This window comes from Trifolium pratense, linkage group LG6, assembly GCF_020283565.1.
Source record: "Trifolium pratense cultivar HEN17-A07 linkage group LG6, ARS_RC_1.1, whole genome shotgun sequence".
NCBI lineage: Eukaryota > Viridiplantae > Streptophyta > Magnoliopsida > Fabales > Fabaceae > Trifolium > Trifolium pratense.
This window is the reverse complement of record NC_060064.1, coordinates 24484219-24503816: the sequence shown is the minus strand read 5'-3', so window position 1 is coordinate 24503816 and position 19598 is coordinate 24484219. Positions and strand designations below refer to the sequence as shown.

Genomic DNA, 19598 nt, shown 5'->3' with positions numbered 1-19598 from the left:
GGTGACTACACTACAAGTCAATTTTGAACTGTTTGTTTAAAATCTGATCTTCTGTTGGTTCCTCTGCAGCACGTTCTTCACCAGACTTATTCATAGTGCTAAGGCCTCCTTTGCGCCCCATTTCTTTATACCCTTCTATCCCCATCTGTTCCTTCCTTGTCTGTCCTCCTTTTGTTCCCATCTCTTGATATCCTTCTGACCCTAACTGTTGCTTCCTTGTCTGCCCTCCACGGCTCCTTCCTTCAGCAAGGTGTTGTTGAGCTTCCAGACTCTTTCCACCAGTTCCACCAGGAATAACAGTTTCACCAAGCCTTGCCCTCTCCTCAAGTTCTTCACGGTTTTGTTGTTCAGAATTCAGATGCCATCTTTTCTTCTTCTTGTACTATACTAACAATTGTTCACGACACTGAGAGAAAAAAAAAAGGTTCATTGGTCTTATTTATAGATTGTAAAACGTGCATGGAAAGTAGTAAACTAATTCATGCATGGCAATAACTATAGAAATCTTGGAAAAATATCTAAGGCTACAACTAGTTTATTTGTGAAAAAATGTTTAGTGCAACCAAGCATGGACACGTGTAACGTTGTTAACAAGCGTGGCTTAAGGAAAGATGACACGAACACATGTTCCATTCTGAAAATGACATGTCATGACACATATATAGGAGTTTTGGCACAGTGAATTCTAGTAAGTAGTAATCGGTTGCGGTGGTAGCTACATATATTTATCACTTAAATCAGTGGCGTCCCTGAGTTTTCGGGGGCTCTGTGCGAAATATGAAAGTGGGCCTTTAATAAAAAAAAAACGTAACTTTTTTTTATAAAAAAATCATCATCGATTTAAATTGCAAATAACATAAAATTATAATCATTCTTGTAATAACATAAAAAAGATCCATAGTCTAACAATAACAACAAAATACATTATAGTTACTTTGCTTATAAAAAAAATTCTCTTGCTACTTAAATCGACTCATTCTTGCTGCATTTTTTGAAGCAAATTCATCAATCAAGTCTTCATATTGTATGTCATCCAAGAGATTATTCTCAATTGCTATCAATGCTAAGCCGTTAAGTCTTTCTTGTAACATGGTAGACCGCAAGTAAGACTTCAACAACTTCAATTTTGAAAAGCTTCTTTCTGCAGAGGCAACTGTAACAGGAATAGTTAATAAAATTCTATATGCAATAATTGTATTAGGAAAACAATTCATGCCTTTCAAAAATTTTAATATATCAATAGGCCCCATCTTTCCTCCAGGCAACATATTTCTTAGTAACCTTAACTCCACACATAGTTCTTTCCCAACAACATCAAACTGCTCATTATGTTTCAACCTTTCCTCTAAATTACTACAACAAGAGTTCAAAGTTGCATCATCCAACAATTGTAAATTTTGAGAACTAAACAAGAAACCAAAAATACTTTCATATTGTTGGTATTGCTCAAACCTCGTTTTAAGAGATACAACAGCTTGATCAACAAGGTAAAGAAAATAATTAACCCTAAAAGATTCCTCTTCAGATAGCTCAACTGACGCGGTACTCAAATTCTCATCAAATTGTCTTTTTCTTTGAATTTTACGCTTTTGAGAAAATACTGGATCAATGTTCAATTCAAGAGCAATTTCCGTAGCATAATTCAAGGCATTTTTAAAACCAGTTTCTCTATATTCCTCAAAAAATGAAATCAACCCCTTTATTTTTTCCATAGCAAAATCAATAAGCATATCACTTGACTGTAAGAGTTTGCTAACCGTATTAATTGCAAATAATATTTCATACCAAATAACTATCGCCACTAAAAACTTAAAATCACCAAGTTCATTTGTTGCTAAGGATTTGGCTTCACTTTCTATTTTAGAATCTGAATCATTTTCCGACACTTCAAGTAAAGCTTCTCTAAAATCTGACATTTGAAGTCTTATAGCTTTGACACTATCTATATGACTCTCCCAACGAGTGGATGACAATGATTTCGGAGTCCACCCTTTTACATTATCTTTTAAAATTTGCCATCTCTTGGTAGAATTGGCAAAAATAGTATAAATGCGTTGAACAACTCCAAAAAATTCTTTAGCTTTGCGACAAGAGTTTGCCATATCACACAATACCAAATTGAGACTATGACAACCACAAGGAGTATAAAAGGCTCTTGGATTTATATCTAAAAACCTCTTTTGTACACCTTGATGTTTTCCTTTCATATTCGACCCATTGTCATAACCTTGTCCTCGCACATCAAATAGGTCTAGATCAAGCTTTTTCAATTCATCTTGTAAAACATCAAAAAGACCCTGCCCTGTTGTATCATCCACATTCAAAAATCCTAAGAAAGATTCCTCAATCCTATTTGAAGAAACATTCACGTATCGTATTATCAAAGACATTTGTTCTTGATGACTAACATCAGGGGTACAATCAAGTATCACTGAAAAATACTTTGTTTGTTTTATTTTTCTAATAATTTCATTTTTAATTTCAGAAGCAAGCAAAAGTATTAGTTCATTTTGGATTCTATGCCCAAGATAGTGAACATGAAGATTGTCATCTGTAATACGTCTTACATGTTCTTGGATAATTGGGTCAAATTCAGCTACCATTTCAATTAAACCTAAAAAATTACCATTGCTATTTTGGTACAATTTCTCATTATGACCACGGAAGGCCAAATTTTTTCTACCAAGGAATTTCACTATTGAAATAATTCTTTTTAAAACATTTTTCCAGTGATCCTTTTCTTTATCAATCAATATTTGAATTGATTTATCAATAGTTTGAAAATTTTTCAACTTTTGACGCAACTCATACCAAGTAGTCATATTCTTAACATGTTCCATGCAAGTCTCATGCTCTTTCAGTCTTTGATTAACATGTATCCAATCACTAAAACCCTCATTTACTAATTGACCAATAGTAATCCCTCTTTTAAAAACTTTACAACAAAAGCAAAATACTCTATCAAGCTCTTTTGAATAAACAAGCCAATCCCTATCACATGTCTCTCCATTTGGCAAAACTCTAGTATACCAATTAGCTAAAAAGCGTCTAGAAAATTTATCCTTAGGACCCTTCACAATAGAACAATCTCTTTTAGGACCTTTTGTAACTAACAAATCTCGCATTCTAGAATCAAGAGAATCCCAAATAGTTGGATCAAATATATCATAACCAATATCATTCACATCAACATTTTCGGCACGAACAATTTCATTATCATCATCAACATTTTCATTTTCAACATCAACACTTTCATTATCATCAACAACATTTTCAACATCAATATTATTATTAACATTTTCAGCATTTTCAATATCAACAGTTTGAACATCAACAATATCAGCATCAATATTTTCAACATTTTGTGGTTCTTTTATAATAAATTTTTCGATAGCTCCTGATTGAGATTGAGTTAATTTCTCAAGTCTTATCTTTTTCTTACGCTTTACATATCCACAATCATATTTCCTACCCTTAGGAAGTGACTTAGGAGGCATTGAGGGAAAAAAATAGAACCTGAAAATTCTCACTGTTCTGGATCGATTCCGCAGGACCGCAACATTGAAGTAGAACCAAATATACAACATTGAAGTTGAACCGGTAAAAAAAGAAAAAAAGAACGTAATTAGCAATTAAAACAATCCAAATTGAACAACACATTATCAAACCAAATAGGACAATAAACATTAAAACATTATAAGAAAATCAGTAGTGGAAATTAAAAGAAAATCAGTAGCTCTGTCTGTATTAGTAACTTCTACTGCACATAATGACAACACATGCATAAAATGAAATTAAATCCTCTGCGTTTAATTTCTGTTTCATTTCTAATTAGGGTACCTACTACTTTAATTTGTTTAGTGTGAGTGATCCATGGAATATTTGTGTGAAATTTCTAAGTCTGTCATCCATGGAATTTTTGTTTAATTTCTAATTAGGGAGTAACTTTGTGTTTAGTCTGTGATCGATCCATGAAATTTGTGTTTAATTTCTAATTAGGGTACGTACTATTTTTTGATCCAATTTATACCAAAATTTTATACTTTGTGTTCTAATTAAAAGCCTTATACTGCATAACTACAGTCTACCGTCTACGGCTATTGGTGATTATATGGGAACACTATTGGTATCATTACTAAAATAGCAAAATTAACTTCGGGAGAAAAAGAATGATGGGAATTGGGAATTGGGAAACACAATTAAAATAGCAAAATTGTGATTTTACATTGCAAATTTTACAAACCCTAACTTGTAAAATTTAGTTTTTACCTTTGAGAATAGAAGGAAGGAGGTTAAGTGGTTAACCGACGCCTGGTGATGGTGGCAGGAGGCAGGTCGACGCCGGCCTGGTGGTGAATTAATGGAGGCAGGTGCAGTGCAGGTCGTAGGTTTTCTGAAAGAAGCAGAAACGCAAAACGCAAAAACGCAAAACGCAGGCTTCTTTGCTGCTTTTTTTTTTTCGTTAGGAAAACTTTGTTTTTTTTTTTACACATTACATTAGGAAAACATTGTTGGGCTGCTTCTTTGCTGCTTTTTTTTTTTCGTTACGAAAACATTGTTGGGCTGGGCCTTTACAACATTTTCTAACATACATAATTAATTTTTACACCCCCTAACTTACTAATACTACTACCCTATAAATTTTTTTTTGAGGCCCTCGATTTTAAGAGACCTTGTGCCACGGCCCATGTCGCACATTGGCCTAGGCCGCCCCTGACTTAAATAGTTGAGCTAAGAGTTAAAAAGTTGGAGATCAAGGTTCAAAAATTTTGGCAAGGTGAAAAAACTAATATAACATTATAATATAGTACTAACCACTACCAATTTATCATTCAAAAAAAAGTAATATTATTTTTGTAAGATTCTTTTTAGATCTTATTTTGTCCCTTTTTTTTAAGATCATTTTCGATTTTTTAAGTTTTTTCTAATTTACTCTTTCATAAATTGAGAATATTTACCCATCACCAATGAGCAATGGCGGATGCATGTATATGCCAATGGGGGCTCAAGCCCCCACAAAAAAAATTCCTTAAATAGTAGTAATATATTTTATTTAAGCCCCCATGATTAGGCATTTAGGCTCATTAATCACTAACCACTCATCAAAAATTTATCATTTTATTTTTCTAACTTTTCATTACCCTAATTTTTTATTTTTCACACACACTTTTTCTCTTAGAGAAGCATCAAATCTTTTTCTCCCGACCTTTTTTTACTCTTCCTCTTCTAATCTTCTTCTTACTTCCCATTTAAAGTTTAGATTTTTTTACTTCAACTCAATTAGTTTTGTCTACTAGTGCATTCACTCACAAAAGTATTGATATTTTACTCGATCAATTTTCTTTTTCTATTCAAAATACGAAGCATCGTAAAAAACAATTGTAATTTATTCAAGTTTTTATGTATTTTGAGTTTTTTTATCACTATAATTGTGTAGTTTTTTGTTGTCACTATAATTGTGAATGAGTTAAAAGAGGTTCAAACATGTCAGGTTGTTGGATTGAATAATATTGAGTTTCACGTTGATGATGTATGATATTAGGTTGTTTGTTATCGGAAAAAAACAGACACCATTTTCTAGCCCCACCATCTAAAATTTATGGATCCGCCACTGCCAATGAGAACAAGCTATATGCAAATCCACATGTGCAAATTCAAAAATTTGTTACAAGTTTCTTAGACAAATTTTGAGAATGAGTGTTGTTGTCCACCAGACACATGCTTGGGTCGGCCCTAAAGAAGAGATATATAAATAAAAGTATGGTTGCTCTTCGCCCCCCCTCCCCCCTTTCTCCTCCTAAATTGATCATAATTCCCTTCATGTCCCTCTATCTTTTTCGGTATTGTAAATTTTACTTAAAGATATCTTTCAATAATACAATCTTACTAAGAGATGTTTTTTAGTAGTGTAAATTTTATCATGAGATATTTTTCAATAGTTTATTTTCTAGAAATTCAAGAGGTGAAGCGCAACTATCAAATAAGTGGTTGAGGCCAAACATGTGGCTTACAAAATCTAAGCTCTGGCACCATTATTTAGCTAAACACATGTATATCAGTATGGGTAATTTTTATTTTTTTGTTTTATGGCTTATAAGCTAAAAGATCTGTTTGGTAACGGTCTTTTTAAAAAGAGTTTTTAGCTTATTTTACTGACTTATAGTTTCTTTTTCGGAAGCTATTTCAAGTAGCTTCTGAGCTTATAGCTTCTAGCTTTTCATTTTTTCTTCCTCTTTTACCCTTATTATTTTAACTAAAATCCACATTTACCATTTATAATTTATTATCATTAGAATTTAAAATAAAATAAGTAAATACATGTTTTAACGTTGTTTCTTTTAAAATCACATGTATATATAATATGTTTTAATGTTGCCTTATTATCTATTTTCAAATATGAAGGCTAAAGCATATTATTTTTTTTTATCAATTCATAGGTACGTATCTTACTATAATTTTTTTGAAACAACGTACCTTACTATAATTAATCATTATATTATATTGTAAATATATTTTGTTGTTATTTTTTCATAAAGTATATCAACTGAAATGAAAATAATATTTCTTAAAAAAAATCAGCATATAAAAATTTGTTTAATAATATTAAACAGACAATACATTACATAATTGATTTCTCCTAATTCTTATATATTAAATATAATTTTTGAAGTCATGCATCTCAATCATCAAGAATACTACTAACCAACTACACATATAATACCACCAATATATTATGAAGTTTAGATTAAAATAAATAAATTTTGAATTTTATATACAATAAATTTTCTTTCATTTCCATGTATTAAATATGACCCTTGAAATCATACATATCAATCACCAAATATACTATCAACCAACTACATGCTTAATACCACGAATATATTTTTAAAAGAATTCATTCTATATAATTCTTCATATATGTGACAATATATATTGTATATGTAATTATAAATAAAAAATAATTGTAAATTATAATTCTTATTATATTTATGTTTACTGAGGTTAGAATTCTAGCAAGTAGTAATTGGTTGCCGGTGGGAGTTACATATTTTTATCATGTATGTTTTTTCAGATTTTGTTAATAGTTATTTATTTATAATTTTAATATATACCTCCCAAACAATTAGATTGTTATAAATTTATTTTTGTGATACAAAATTTACATTCTAATCTAGAGTAAGATAGAAGTAGAAAATTACAAATTTGACTCACATTCCAATCTTCAAATCAAATATCTCTGTTATTTATGAGTTTGTTTTAGGGTGTGTTTGGTAATTTATAGCTTGTTGGACTAGCTTATAAGCTTATTGAAAAAGGAAAAAAAAAAAGAGATGTGTTTGGTAACACTCTCGTAGAGGCTGCTTATAATTTTGATCATCTAAATTAACCTGCCCAACACTCTCATAATGATACCATAATGCAATGTTTGTATTTCAATAAGCAAAATATAAAAAACACATTCAAAGTTATAACCCACGGGCAGTGGCGTCCCTGAGTTTTCGGGGGCTCTGTGCGAAATATGAAAGTGGGCCTTTAATAAAAAAAAAACGTAACTTTTTTTTATAAAAAAATCATCATCGATTTAAATTGCAAATAACATAAAATTATAATCATTCTTGTAATAACATAAAAAAGATCCATAGTCTAACAATAACAACAAAATACATTATAGTTACTTTGCTTATAAAAAAAATTCTCTTGCTACTTAAATCGACTCATTCTTGCTGCATTTTTTGAAGCAAATTCATCAATCAAGTCTTCATATTGTATGTCATCCAAGAGATTATTCTCAATTGCTATCAATGCTAAGCCGTTAAGTCTTTCTTGTAACATGGTAGACCGCAAGTAAGACTTCAACAACTTCAATTTTGAAAAGCTTCTTTCTGCAGAGGCAACTGTAACAGGAATAGTTAATAAAATTCTATATGCAATAATTGTATTAGGAAAACAATTCATGCCTTTCAAAAATTTTAATATATCAATAGGCCCCATCTTTCCTCCAGGCAACATATTTCTTAGTAACCTTAACTCCACACATAGTTCTTTCCCAACAACATCAAACTGCTCATTATGTTTCAACCTTTCCTCTAAATTACTACAACAAGAGTTCAAAGTTGCATCATCCAACAATTGTAAATTTTGAGAACTAAACAAGAAACCAAAAATACTTTCATATTGTTGGTATTGCTCAAACCTCGTTTTAAGAGATACAACAGCTTGATCAACAAGGTAAAGAAAATAATTAACCCTAAAAGATTCCTCTTCAGATAGCTCAACTGACGCGGTACTCAAATTCTCATCAAATTGTCTTTTTCTTTGAATTTTACGCTTTTGAGAAAATACTGGATCAATGTTCAATTCAAGAGCAATTTCCGTAGCATAATTCAAGGCATTTTTAAAACCAGTTTCTCTATATTCCTCAAAAAATGAAATCAACCCCTTTATTTTTTCCATAGCAAAATCAATAAGCATATCACTTGACTGTAAGAGTTTGCTAACCGTATTAATTGCAAATAATATTTCATACCAAATAACTATCGCCACTAAAAACTTAAAATCACCAAGTTCATTTGTTGCTAAGGATTTGGCTTCACTTTCTATTTTAGAATCTGAATCATTTTCCGACACTTCAAGTAAAGCTTCTCTAAAATCTGACATTTGAAGTCTTATAGCTTTGACACTATCTATATGACTCTCCCAACGAGTGGATGACAATGATTTCGGAGTCCACCCTTTTACATTATCTTTTAAAATTTGCCATCTCTTGGTAGAATTGGCAAAAATAGTATAAATGCGTTGAACAACTCCAAAAAATTCTTTAGCTTTGCGACAAGAGTTTGCCATATCACACAATACCAAATTGAGACTATGACAACCACAAGGAGTATAAAAGGCTCTTGGATTTATATCTAAAAACCTCTTTTGTACACCTTGATGTTTTCCTTTCATATTCGACCCATTGTCATAACCTTGTCCTCGCACATCAAATAGGTCTAGATCAAGCTTTTTCAATTCATCTTGTAAAACATCAAAAAGACCCTGCCCTGTTGTATCATCCACATTCAAAAATCCTAAGAAAGATTCCTCAATCCTATTTGAAGAAACATTCACGTATCGTATTATCAAAGACATTTGTTCTTGATGACTAACATCAGGGGTACAATCAAGTATCACTGAAAAATACTTTGTTTGTTTTATTTTTCTAATAATTTCATTTTTAATTTCAGAAGCAAGCAAAAGTATTAGTTCATTTTGGATTCTATGCCCAAGATAGTGAACATGAAGATTGTCATCTGTAATACGTCTTACATGTTCTTGGATAATTGGGTCAAATTCAGCTACCATTTCAATTAAACCTAAAAAATTACCATTGCTATTTTGGTACAATTTCTCATTATGACCACGGAAGGCCAAATTTTTTCTACCAAGGAATTTCACTATTGAAATAATTCTTTTTAAAACATTTTTCCAGTGATCCTTTTCTTTATCAATCAATATTTGAATTGATTTATCAATAGTTTGAAAATTTTTCAACTTTTGACGCAACTCATACCAAGTAGTCATATTCTTAACATGTTCCATGCAAGTCTCATGCTCTTTCAGTCTTTGATTAACATGTATCCAATCACTAAAACCCTCATTTACTAATTGACCAATAGTAATCCCTCTTTTAAAAACTTTACAACAAAAGCAAAATACTCTATCAAGCTCTTTTGAATAAACAAGCCAATCCCTATCACATGTCTCTCCATTTGGCAAAACTCTAGTATACCAATTAGCTAAAAAGCGTCTAGAAAATTTATCCTTAGGACCCTTCACAATAGAACAATCTCTTTTAGGACCTTTTGTAACTAACAAATCTCGCATTCTAGAATCAAGAGAATCCCAAATAGTTGGATCAAATATATCATAACCAATATCATTCACATCAACATTTTCGGCACGAACAATTTCATTATCATCATCAACATTTTCATTTTCAACATCAACACTTTCATTATCATCAACAACATTTTCAACATCAATATTATTATTAACATTTTCAGCATTTTCAATATCAACAGTTTGAACATCAACAATATCAGCATCAATATTTTCAACATTTTGTGGTTCTTTTATAATAAATTTTTCGATAGCTCCTGATTGAGATTGAGTTAATTTCTCAAGTCTTATCTTTTTCTTACGCTTTACATATCCACAATCATATTTCCTACCCTTAGGAAGTGACTTAGGAGGCATTGAGGGAAAAAAATAGAACCTGAAAATTCTCACTGTTCTGGATCGATTCCGCAGGACCGCAACATTGAAGTAGAACCAAATATACAACATTGAAGTTGAACCGGTAAAAAAAGAAAAAAAGAACGTAATTAGCAATTAAAACAATCCAAATTGAACAACACATTATCAAACCAAATAGGACAATAAACATTAAAACATTATAAGAAAATCAGTAGTGGAAATTAAAAGAAAATCAGTAGCTCTGTCTGTATTAGTAACTTCTACTGCACATAATGACAACACATGCATAAAATGAAATTAAATCCTCTGCGTTTAATTTCTGTTTCATTTCTAATTAGGGTACCTACTACTTTAATTTGTTTAGTGTGAGTGATCCATGGAATATTTGTGTGAAATTTCTAAGTCTGTCATCCATGGAATTTTTGTTTAATTTCTAATTAGGGAGTAACTTTGTGTTTAGTCTGTGATCGATCCATGAAATTTGTGTTTAATTTCTAATTAGGGTACGTACTATTTTTTGATCCAATTTATACCAAAATTTTATACTTTGTGTTCTAATTAAAAGCCTTATACTGCATAACTACAGTCTACCGTCTACGGCTATTGGTGATTATATGGGAACACTATTGGTATCATTACTAAAATAGCAAAATTAACTTCGGGAGAAAAAGAATGATGGGAATTGGGAATTGGGAAACACAATTAAAATAGCAAAATTGTGATTTTACATTGCAAATTTTACAAACCCTAACTTGTAAAATTTAGTTTTTACCTTTGAGAATAGAAGGAAGGAGGTTAAGTGGTTAACCGACGCCTGGTGATGGTGGCAGGAGGCAGGTCGACGCCGGCCTGGTGGTGAATTAATGGAGGCAGGTGCAGTGCAGGTCGTAGGTTTTCTGAAAGAAGCAGAAACGCAAAACGCAAAAACGCAAAACGCAGGCTTCTTTGCTGCTTTTTTTTTTTTCGTTAGGAAAACTTTGTTTTTTTTTTTACGCATTACATTAGGAAAACATTGTTGGGCTGCTTCTTTGCTGCTTTTTTTTTTTCGTTACGAAAACATTGTTGGGCTGGGCCTTTACAACATTTTCTAACATACATAATTAATTTTTACACCCCCTAACTTACTAATACTACTACCCTATAATTTTTTTTTGAGGCCCTCGATTTTAAGAGACCTTGTGCCACGGCCCATGTCGCACATGGGCCTAGGCCGCCCCTGCCCACGGGATATTCCAAAATACAATTTTCACTACTTCTTCATCCGGACGAATGCCATTAAATCCAACCTTGTCTCCAAAACATAGAATTCATTCATTCTAAACCTCTGCTCAAGAAGAGAACACAACTCAAATTAAAAAAATTCATTGTAATAAGAAGGTGTGATATGATGTAGGAAGAGAGATCATGTATTATTGTAGTAGGAATGGTTATTAGATAAAATATTCCTCCTGAACATGCTCATGATTATTCAGGAAGGAAGCCTTGTTCAAGTTTTTTTTGAATTAATAGATCTTTGCTAAACTTGTTAATTACTTACTGAATTTATAGAAAACTTTTGGGTACAATACGTGGTGGTCAGAGATTTAACGTAAAGAATTTCCTCCAATTTATGAAAATTATAAGATTTTATTACACTGTAAAAAGATTTTGTTTAGATCAATTTCTTATTATAATGGCGTTGCTGTAATTTTTTTATTATAGGGCGAATATTAAATCATAGTTTTTTTTTTGAGATAACTCTATTTGATCCCTATCGACAAAGTCATTTAAAGTTACACACATAAGTGAAGGAGATAGAGTTCGAACACCGGTTATGACGTTCGATCTAACAATTTCAACATTTTTTCCTAGTTAAAATAGAACTTGTGGACAAGTATATTCATGATTCAACGAACATATCAAATTAGTTTTGACATAATTACAGTTTTGGTCCTTTTGTTTTTACCTTTCCAAAAAATTGGTCCCCCTATTTTAAAATCATACAGTTTTAGTCCATCTATCAAATTTTTGTACTTTTTTTTGACAAAATCAAATTTTTATACTTAAAAATGCTGAACGGTGATTTAACATATTTTAAATGATACTACATCAACATGATGATAATAAATTCTCAAAAGTCATGAAATTATAAGAAAACTAAATAAAAACTTCAATTTGAATTTCAGAAATTATTCATTTTTAAAATTTTATTAGTAAAATATAAATAATTAAATCCACAAATCTTAGCTCAGGCAGAAATGTCAAAATTGTTATTGTCGGACGTCAGAACCGGGGTTCGAATCCCGATCACTCCACTTTGTGTGTGTGAGTTTTCAATGACTTTGTCATTTCGTATATCAACAAAAAAAATAAAAATTAATACACTTGAACGAATCTACATCTTCAAATTATATGCCATATCATTTAAAATATATTGAATCAGAATTTTTAAGAATAAAAATCTGATGGAGGGACCAAAACTAAGTGATCTTAAAATAGAGGAACCAATTTTATGAAAGGTTGAAAAATAGGGGGACAAAAACCATAATTAAACAATTAATTTTTATTTTATAGTAGTTAACCGTTAATTTTACCAAACACTATAAATTCAATCAGCTAATTTATTCGCTATAAGCTATTCATCATAAGTTCATTTGTTATAAATTAACTTATCAATTATCTATTTTTTTTTTATCAAATAAAGCCTTAAAAGAATTCTAGCGATCAACTTAATAAAAAATAAAAAATAAAAAATAAACAAAAAAAGAAAAAGAATGGAAAGGGCAAAAACCCTACGCAATAAACGAAAATGAAAACTCCTATATAAGCCAAAACTCGCCTCTCTGTTGAAACCCTAGCTTCACTTTCACAGACCCATTTTTCGCCACACTCTGCCGCAAAACCATTTTCTTCCTCACTCATCAATCTCCACTTTCATCATTCTCATTTCCACACCGTAAGTAATGCTCTGTTTCTCAATTTCAATGTTTTCATTTTCTTCGTAATTCTGTTTATTCTACCGAATTGGGTAAAAATTTAGTTTTTAATTTTTTGATTGTATTTTAATTTTTTAATTTCATTTGGGGTTTTCAGAATCATCAGTGAGGTACCATGTCGGATGATGAAAGGGAGGAGAAGGAGTTAGATCTCTCTTCTTCTGAAGTTGTCACCAAATACAAAACTTCAGCTGAGATCATTAACAGTATGTTCCTCACTCTATCACTGTCTTTTTTATTATCAAATTATATATGGGTTTTTGTTAATTCATAGATTAGATGCATAAATTTGTTGAATATAGCTAAGATTCATATTTGTTTTTAATTTTCATATTTCGATTAGTTTAAGGTTTCATGTTTTTTGTTGTTTTTTAATGTATACAATTTGACATTTTTTGATATTTTTTGCAGAGGCTTTGAAGTTAGTTGTTTCTGAATGTAAACCCAAGGCTAAGATTGTGGACATTTGTGAGAAAGGAGATGCATTTATTAGAGAGTAAGCTTATATTATATTTGGCATTTTGTGTCTGTGTTTTTGTGATTGCTATGATGTTTATTTTTTAATATTATATCAATGGTTTTTAGCTTATGAGGTTTTGTTTTGTTGGTGTGAAGGCAAACTAGTAATGTGTACAAGAATGTGAAGAAGAAGATAGAGAGAGGTGTTGCTTTCCCGACTTGCATATCTGTTAACAACACAATCTGCCATTTTTCGCCTCTAGCAAGCGATGAAACAGTGTTGGAAGAAGGTGATATAGTGAAAATGTAAGATTTTTAGAGTGTAGTTTTGTGATTTATGATATGAGAATTGTTCTAGTGGTTTTGGCTGTTATTTGAAAGTTGATAATGATGTACTTTTTCTATGGTTGCAGTGATTTGGCTTGTCATATAGATGGATTCATTGCTGCGGTGGCTCACACTCATGTTCTTCAGCAAGGTCCAGTTACTGGACGAGCAGCTGATGTTATCGCTGCTGCAAACACTGCTGCTGAAGTGGCCTTGAGACTTGTAAGGCCGGGAAAGAAGGTAATCAATTGTAAGATTTTACCCTCCTTTAGTTGCATTTTTATTTTGAACTGGTTTTGATTTTATCACGTTCATGTTTCTTGTTCCATGTGTAGATAGTTTTAATGTCATAGGAAAATTTGACACTGTAAAATTGGATTTTTTTACTTGGTTTGTATTATCCAAAGGGATTCCTTTGTCTTGTGAATTTTGATCTCTAAATGATGAAAACTATCATGAGCTAGGATAACTCCAATGAAGCTTTTTTTTGTCATAGTTACACTGATAGAGTTCCTTTATGAATTTTGTTATGCTGTCCTGCTAACCAATTACAAGTCATCTTCGTGACTCGTCTTTTGGCTGAAATGTTTAGTTTATCATGCTGTTTGTTTTTGTACATTTGAGATTACTTGGTTTGGTTGTCGCCTGAATCCTTTTGTACATTTTAATTACCAATATGTCATTTCTATTTTGAATTTTTTATTGAAATTGTAGGAAAAGAATAAAGTCTTAGCTGTATCTGTTTCATTTTTCACCTGTTTCATTTTTCACCAGTTTTCAGTTTCTCTTCGTAAGTATTTATTTATTTTTTGTTTTTTACTTTATGATTTATTTGAAAATTTGATTTGTTGAGCTGATCTCCATATGATGAACACATCATAGGCTATGGATAAGCTCCAATGATGCCTTTTAATGTCATAGTTACACTGACGGAGAATCAGCCATCCTTTGTTTAATAAATACCCACTTCCCTTTGATTTCGTCTTTTTTTCCCCAGTTTTACAGTTCCTCTCAAAACTATCAAATTTTTTTTGTTTTCGACTTCATAATTTATTTGTAAATTTGTTTTGTTGAGTTGATCTCTATATGATGACAAACATCATAGGCTATGGATAAACTCCAATGATGCCTCTTTATGTCATAGTTACACTGATAGAGAATCATTCATCCTTTGTTTCATAAAATACCCACTTCCCCTGGGTTTTTTTATTGACCATACTATATTTCATGAGATTGAATTTATTGTTTGCCATTTGTCGACATTGACTATGATAATATAATGAAGCTTTAACTTTGTATATTCGTACTCTTGATACTCTTATATATGATAAAACTTTAATATTGGCAACTTTGCCGAGGTGATCAAAACCATATTGGTTTCCTCTTTTTCCCTGTTGCCAAAACTTGAATGGGTTGAACTAGTTTCATGTTCTGATTTTCATAATCGGTACATTTCTAGTGCAGCCAACATATTATAATATTCAAATAATTACATATCAATTGCTTGTAGAGAATTGTGTGAATTAGTTTGATTGAAATTATAAAACTGTAATATCGGCAACTTTGCCGAGGTGATCAAATTCATATTGGTTTCCTCTTTTTCCCTGTTGCCAAAACTTGATTGACTGCATCTAGTGTCATGTTCTGATTTGTATAATCAGTACAATTTCTAGTGCAGCCGACATATAATAATATTCAAACAATTACATATCAATTGCATGTAGAGAAGTGTTAGAATTAGTTTGATTGACATTTTAAAACTGTAATATCGGCAACTTTGCCGAGGTGATCAAAACCATATTGGTTTCCTCTTTTTCCCTGTTGCCAAAACTTAAATGACTGGAACTAGTGTCATGTTGCTCTGATTTATATAATCGGTACAATTTCTAGTGCAGCCAACATATTAAAATATTCAAACAATTACATATCAATTGCATGTAGAGATGTGTGAGAATTAATTTTATTGAAATTCATTCGTGCAAATTTCCTTTGTTGTAATACCATGTATTAATTTTTCTCAAATACTTTTCTTGACAGAACAAGGATGTAACTGATGCAATTCAAAAGGTTGCTGCTGCCTATGACTGTAAAATTGTTGAAGGTGTTCTAAGTCACCAATTGAAGCAGTTTGTGATTGATGGGAACAAGGTTGTGCTTAGTATCTCTAATCCAGATACAAGGGTTGACGACGCAGAGTTTGAGGAAAATGAAGTTTATGCAATTGATATATTGACAAGTTCTGGAGAAGGAAAGGTAAGGTTAATTTCATAAATATATTTTTCTGCATGATTTAGGACCATATGAAATATTAAAAGTGTTTTCAATCCCTTGCAGCCTAAGTTATTGGATGAGAAGCAGACAACTATTTATAAGAGGGCTGTTGACAAGAATTATCACTTGAAGATGAAAGCATCTCGGTTCATATTCAGTGAAATAAGCCAAAAATTTCCAATCATGCCATTTTCTGCTAGGTAACTCTAGTAATTGCAAAGCTTTAATGCTATCATCAAGCTCAAGTTCTATGATTTTGATTATCCATTCCACTTAAAAATATGTTCCTTTTATTGTGCAGGGCTTTGGAAGAGAAAAGAGCTCGTCTGGGTTTAGTGGAATGTATGAATCACGAGCTCTTGCAGCCATATCCTGTTCTGCATGAAAAGCCTGGTAAGGTTTTTAACGGCTGTAACACAAACAACTCCACATTGGTGTTGTATTCTTATGAACCTTAATGTCATGCTGTTTTTTTTATCAGGTGATTTTGTTGCACACATCAAGTTCACTGTCTTGTTAATGCCAAATGGGTCGGATCGCGTCACATCTCATCCACTCCAAGAATTGCAGCCTACGAAGACAATAGATGATCCTGAGATCAAGGCATGGCTAGCTTTGGGCACAAAGACAAAGAAGAAAGGTGGCGGAAAGAAGAAAAAAGGTAAGCTTGTAAAAGATCATGTTTTTCACTATGCCTTTTCTATCATATACTTTCTGTAATGCATGGAATTTTGCATCATTTTAATGTTGGACTAAACAAATGATGTTTGGTTGTTTACACAGGTAAGAAAGAGGACAAGGCTGAAGCTGAGCCAGAGGACTCAACAAATGGGGCAACACCTCAGGAATGAGTTAACATCTACCTCCCCAATCCCAAAAAAGAAATGTTTTTCATTTCATTTTTCTGACACCCCTTTTCAATTTTGGTACATTGTTCACTAAATTGTATCTCTGTTTGGAATTTGGATATGAATTTAGTATAGTGTTTAGACATCTATTTTAATAGCTGTTTTCAGTGCACTATTTAGTCTCAAATACCAAATTATAAAACAAAGAAAATGTTATGTTTGGAAAATTGAGTTGTCCTTGTATTTTAAATATTCCAAATCTATGTTCTAAATTCCAATTCTATATGCTATACATACAACAGTAGAAGAACTTAATTAAATACTGGAATGGGTTTAACAATGATATATACAAGAAGATAGTTGATAGATTGAACTTAATTTTGAAGGTGATGATCTCTTGATTTGGTAAATTTGTATCATTCCTCGAAATGTGCTGGATTCATGTTAGTCTAGTTGCATGACTCACAAAAGTAGTGATCATGGAGAGTGAATTGAGAAAGAAAATATGTGACTGATGTTTGCCACGAGGTTATAGAAATCATGAACTTGCATGAGGTACTCTATCTGACCTTAATGTTCATAAGTAAATACTCCCTCCATTTTTTGTGTTAATTAGTTTTTTTTTTTGTTCTCAAGATTAGATAAATTACTTATTTAATAAATTTAAAGAGATAAATGTTATTAAAAAAATTTTAAGGAGATAAATGTGGAAAAAATTTATTGAACTTGTGGTGTATTTAATTCTCTAAACATTAAATTTTTTCTATTATTAAATGCTATATATTTCTATTTTTAGATAGCTTAACATGTCTCTTTAGGGCACAAGTTAACATAACCCTTTGTTTATAATTAAAGTTGAAGGAAGTATTAAAAATAAAAAATTGCAGTACATTATACTATACTACCTCCATCCCTAATTATAAGACTTTGTTTGACCACTGTATGTACGCTAATGCACAATTTTCATCACTAATATTTTTAGTTGTCTATTAGTAAAAATTATAAAAAAACATTTTTGAAAAATAAAAATTTAATATTTTGAAAATACTCATCAAAAGAAATTGAACAAGATCTGATATGCTAATATTTATATATTATTAAAAAAAATACGATCAAAACAAGATAAATGAATAGTACACTTTTGTCAAACAAGGTCTTATAATTAGGGACGAATGTAATATTTTACGGTTATTGTAAGATGTTAACCGGTGTTAAAAAAAACTAGTGTTAAAGTGGTTACAACGAAGGGCACTAGATCTGTAGATCAACGATGTCACAGTGTCATACTCCCTCCGTATTAAAATATAAGGAAAAAATTGATCAAAGAAAATTGATGTATTTGGTTAAAAATTTGGATTAAATACATCCACTTTATTTGATCAATTTTTCTTTATATTTTGTGACGGAGGGAGTATGTGACAACTACAACGTCATTTTGGTATATATTAATAGTGTGGGGCTGTGGGCGATGACAATGATGGAGTGGAGGGTGTACAACAATGACAAAAAAAAATAATTATGGAAAAGATAAACTTCTAAACAAAACCTCAAGATTATTATTTATTGCTCCAAAACAGAAAACAAGAGCTTAGTTTATTTTGTTGTTAATTACATTGAAGTTAGAGCTTAGTTTTTGTTGTTAACTAGAATAATTCACTCGTGGCAAGCATGGGTTAGTTTTTATCTATAAAAAATGTAAATGTTATTTTTATTTTTTTTTAATAAAAAACGTAAATGTTTTAAAATAAAATTTGTAGTTTGTTTTATCGCTCATGACTTGGTATAGAGTCCGTGTAGTCGGTGAGTACGAGTACAACCTATGAAACAGGCCAAACCTGAATACTATTCTTTCAAGCATGAAGTCAACGGGAAACCCGACTCTACGAGCCCGAGGAAAGGCTGCACAACAGTAGTAGGGGCGTGAAGACCGGAGCTTTTTGTAGTGCTAGCAGGAACTGCGGGTTCGAGCCCTGTCAGTCCCGACCTAGGATCTGATGAATCGATCAATTCATCTCTACTTTATAGAAATCTGTTCCAATTTTTTTTATTCAGGTGAGCTGCTTTAGCTTGAGCAAAGTTTGATATAGAGATAGAGATTACATTGAAGTTTGATCTTAATATCTCACGTGTTCTACTAAAACCCTTAAATAAGAGCTTACTTTTGATAGCAAACAATCATAAAACACCACTGCATTCTCTTTTTAGATATTTTTAAAATTGTAATCAAAAACATTAAATCTAAAGTTTTCTTAAAATGTCTTAAAATTGGCGGAATAGGTGTCTAAATAGAGAGAATCATAATTAACTTGCAATGAATGAAACTGTGACATAACCTTAATTCTTAACAAAATGTATTTAGACAAAGTTCTTGTAAATTGACTTCTAAATACAAAGTCAGGACATAAACATATCAACATTCAGGGACATTTGGTTACAATGTCTGAAAGCTAGAGGATTCATTTTAGTATCTACACTAAAA

The 19598-nt window shown here is 31.4% G+C and overlaps 4 protein-coding genes across 5 annotated transcripts; 1 reads left to right on the top strand and 3 right to left on the bottom strand.

Moving 5' to 3' along the window:
- Positions 1-10: 10 nt before the first annotated feature.
- Positions 11-487, bottom strand: LOC123891960 (protein SLE1-like). Its single transcript, XM_045941822.1, has 2 exons — positions 476-487; positions 11-382 (listed from the first exon to the last, which is right to left on the bottom strand). Exons 1-2 carry the CDS (start codon positions 485-487, stop codon positions 11-13), a joined length of 384 nt encoding a protein of 127 aa, XP_045797778.1.
- Positions 488-959: 472 nt separating this feature from the next.
- LOC123891959 (zinc finger MYM-type protein 1-like) lies at positions 960-4449 on the bottom strand. Its single transcript, XM_045941821.1, has 3 exons — positions 4270-4449; positions 2794-3529; positions 960-2679 (listed from the first exon to the last, which is right to left on the bottom strand). Exons 2-3 carry the CDS (start codon positions 3495-3497, stop codon positions 960-962), a joined length of 2424 nt encoding a protein of 807 aa, XP_045797777.1. The 5' UTR covers positions 3498-3529; positions 4270-4449.
- A 3252-nt stretch (positions 4450-7701) lies between these two features.
- Positions 7702-11192, bottom strand: LOC123891958 (zinc finger MYM-type protein 1-like). Its single transcript, XM_045941820.1, has 3 exons — positions 11012-11192; positions 9536-10276; positions 7702-9421 (listed from the first exon to the last, which is right to left on the bottom strand). The coding sequence occupies exons 2-3, from the start codon at positions 10237-10239 to the stop codon at positions 7702-7704; spliced, it is 2424 nt and encodes an 807-aa protein (XP_045797776.1). The 5' UTR covers positions 10240-10276; positions 11012-11192.
- A 1816-nt stretch (positions 11193-13008) lies between these two features.
- On the top strand, positions 13009-17291 carry LOC123890190 (ERBB-3 BINDING PROTEIN 1-like). Of its 2 annotated transcripts, none has more exons than XM_045939743.1 (10): positions 13009-13174; positions 13312-13420; positions 13626-13710; positions 13830-13979; positions 14087-14240; positions 16038-16253; positions 16335-16471; positions 16573-16664; positions 16753-16932; positions 17055-17291. In XM_045939743.1, the coding sequence occupies exons 2-10, from the start codon at positions 13330-13332 to the stop codon at positions 17120-17122; spliced, it is 1173 nt and encodes a 390-aa protein (XP_045795699.1). In that variant the 5' UTR covers positions 13009-13174; positions 13312-13329; the 3' UTR covers positions 17123-17291. The 2 variants fall into 2 exon arrangements, with proteins under 2 accessions (XP_045795699.1, XP_045795700.1); XM_045939744.1 differs by having other exon boundaries at positions 13025-13178.
- The last annotated feature ends 2307 nt before the right edge of the window (positions 17292-19598 follow it).

Coding starts and splice junctions, on each gene's coding strand:
- LOC123891959 (XM_045941821.1), bottom strand. CDS start 3,497: ATGCCTCCTAAGTCACTTCCTAAGGGTAGGAAATATGATTGTGGATAT. Junction 2,680..2,793: donor TGGTATGAGTTGCGTCAAAA/GTTGAAAAATTT, acceptor ATTCCTTGGTAG/AAAAAATTTGGCCTTCCGTG.
- LOC123890190 (XM_045939743.1), top strand. CDS start 13,330: ATGTCGGATGATGAAAGGGAGGAGAAGGAGTTAGATCTCTCTTCTTCT. Junction 13,711..13,829: donor GGAGATGCATTTATTAGAGA/GTAAGCTTATAT, acceptor GTTGGTGTGAAG/GCAAACTAGTAATGTGTACA. Junction 16,933..17,054: donor TGGCGGAAAGAAGAAAAAAG/GTAAGCTTGTAA, acceptor TTGTTTACACAG/GTAAGAAAGAGGACAAGGCT.
- LOC123891958 (XM_045941820.1), bottom strand. CDS start 10,239: ATGCCTCCTAAGTCACTTCCTAAGGGTAGGAAATATGATTGTGGATAT. Junction 9,422..9,535: donor TGGTATGAGTTGCGTCAAAA/GTTGAAAAATTT, acceptor ATTCCTTGGTAG/AAAAAATTTGGCCTTCCGTG.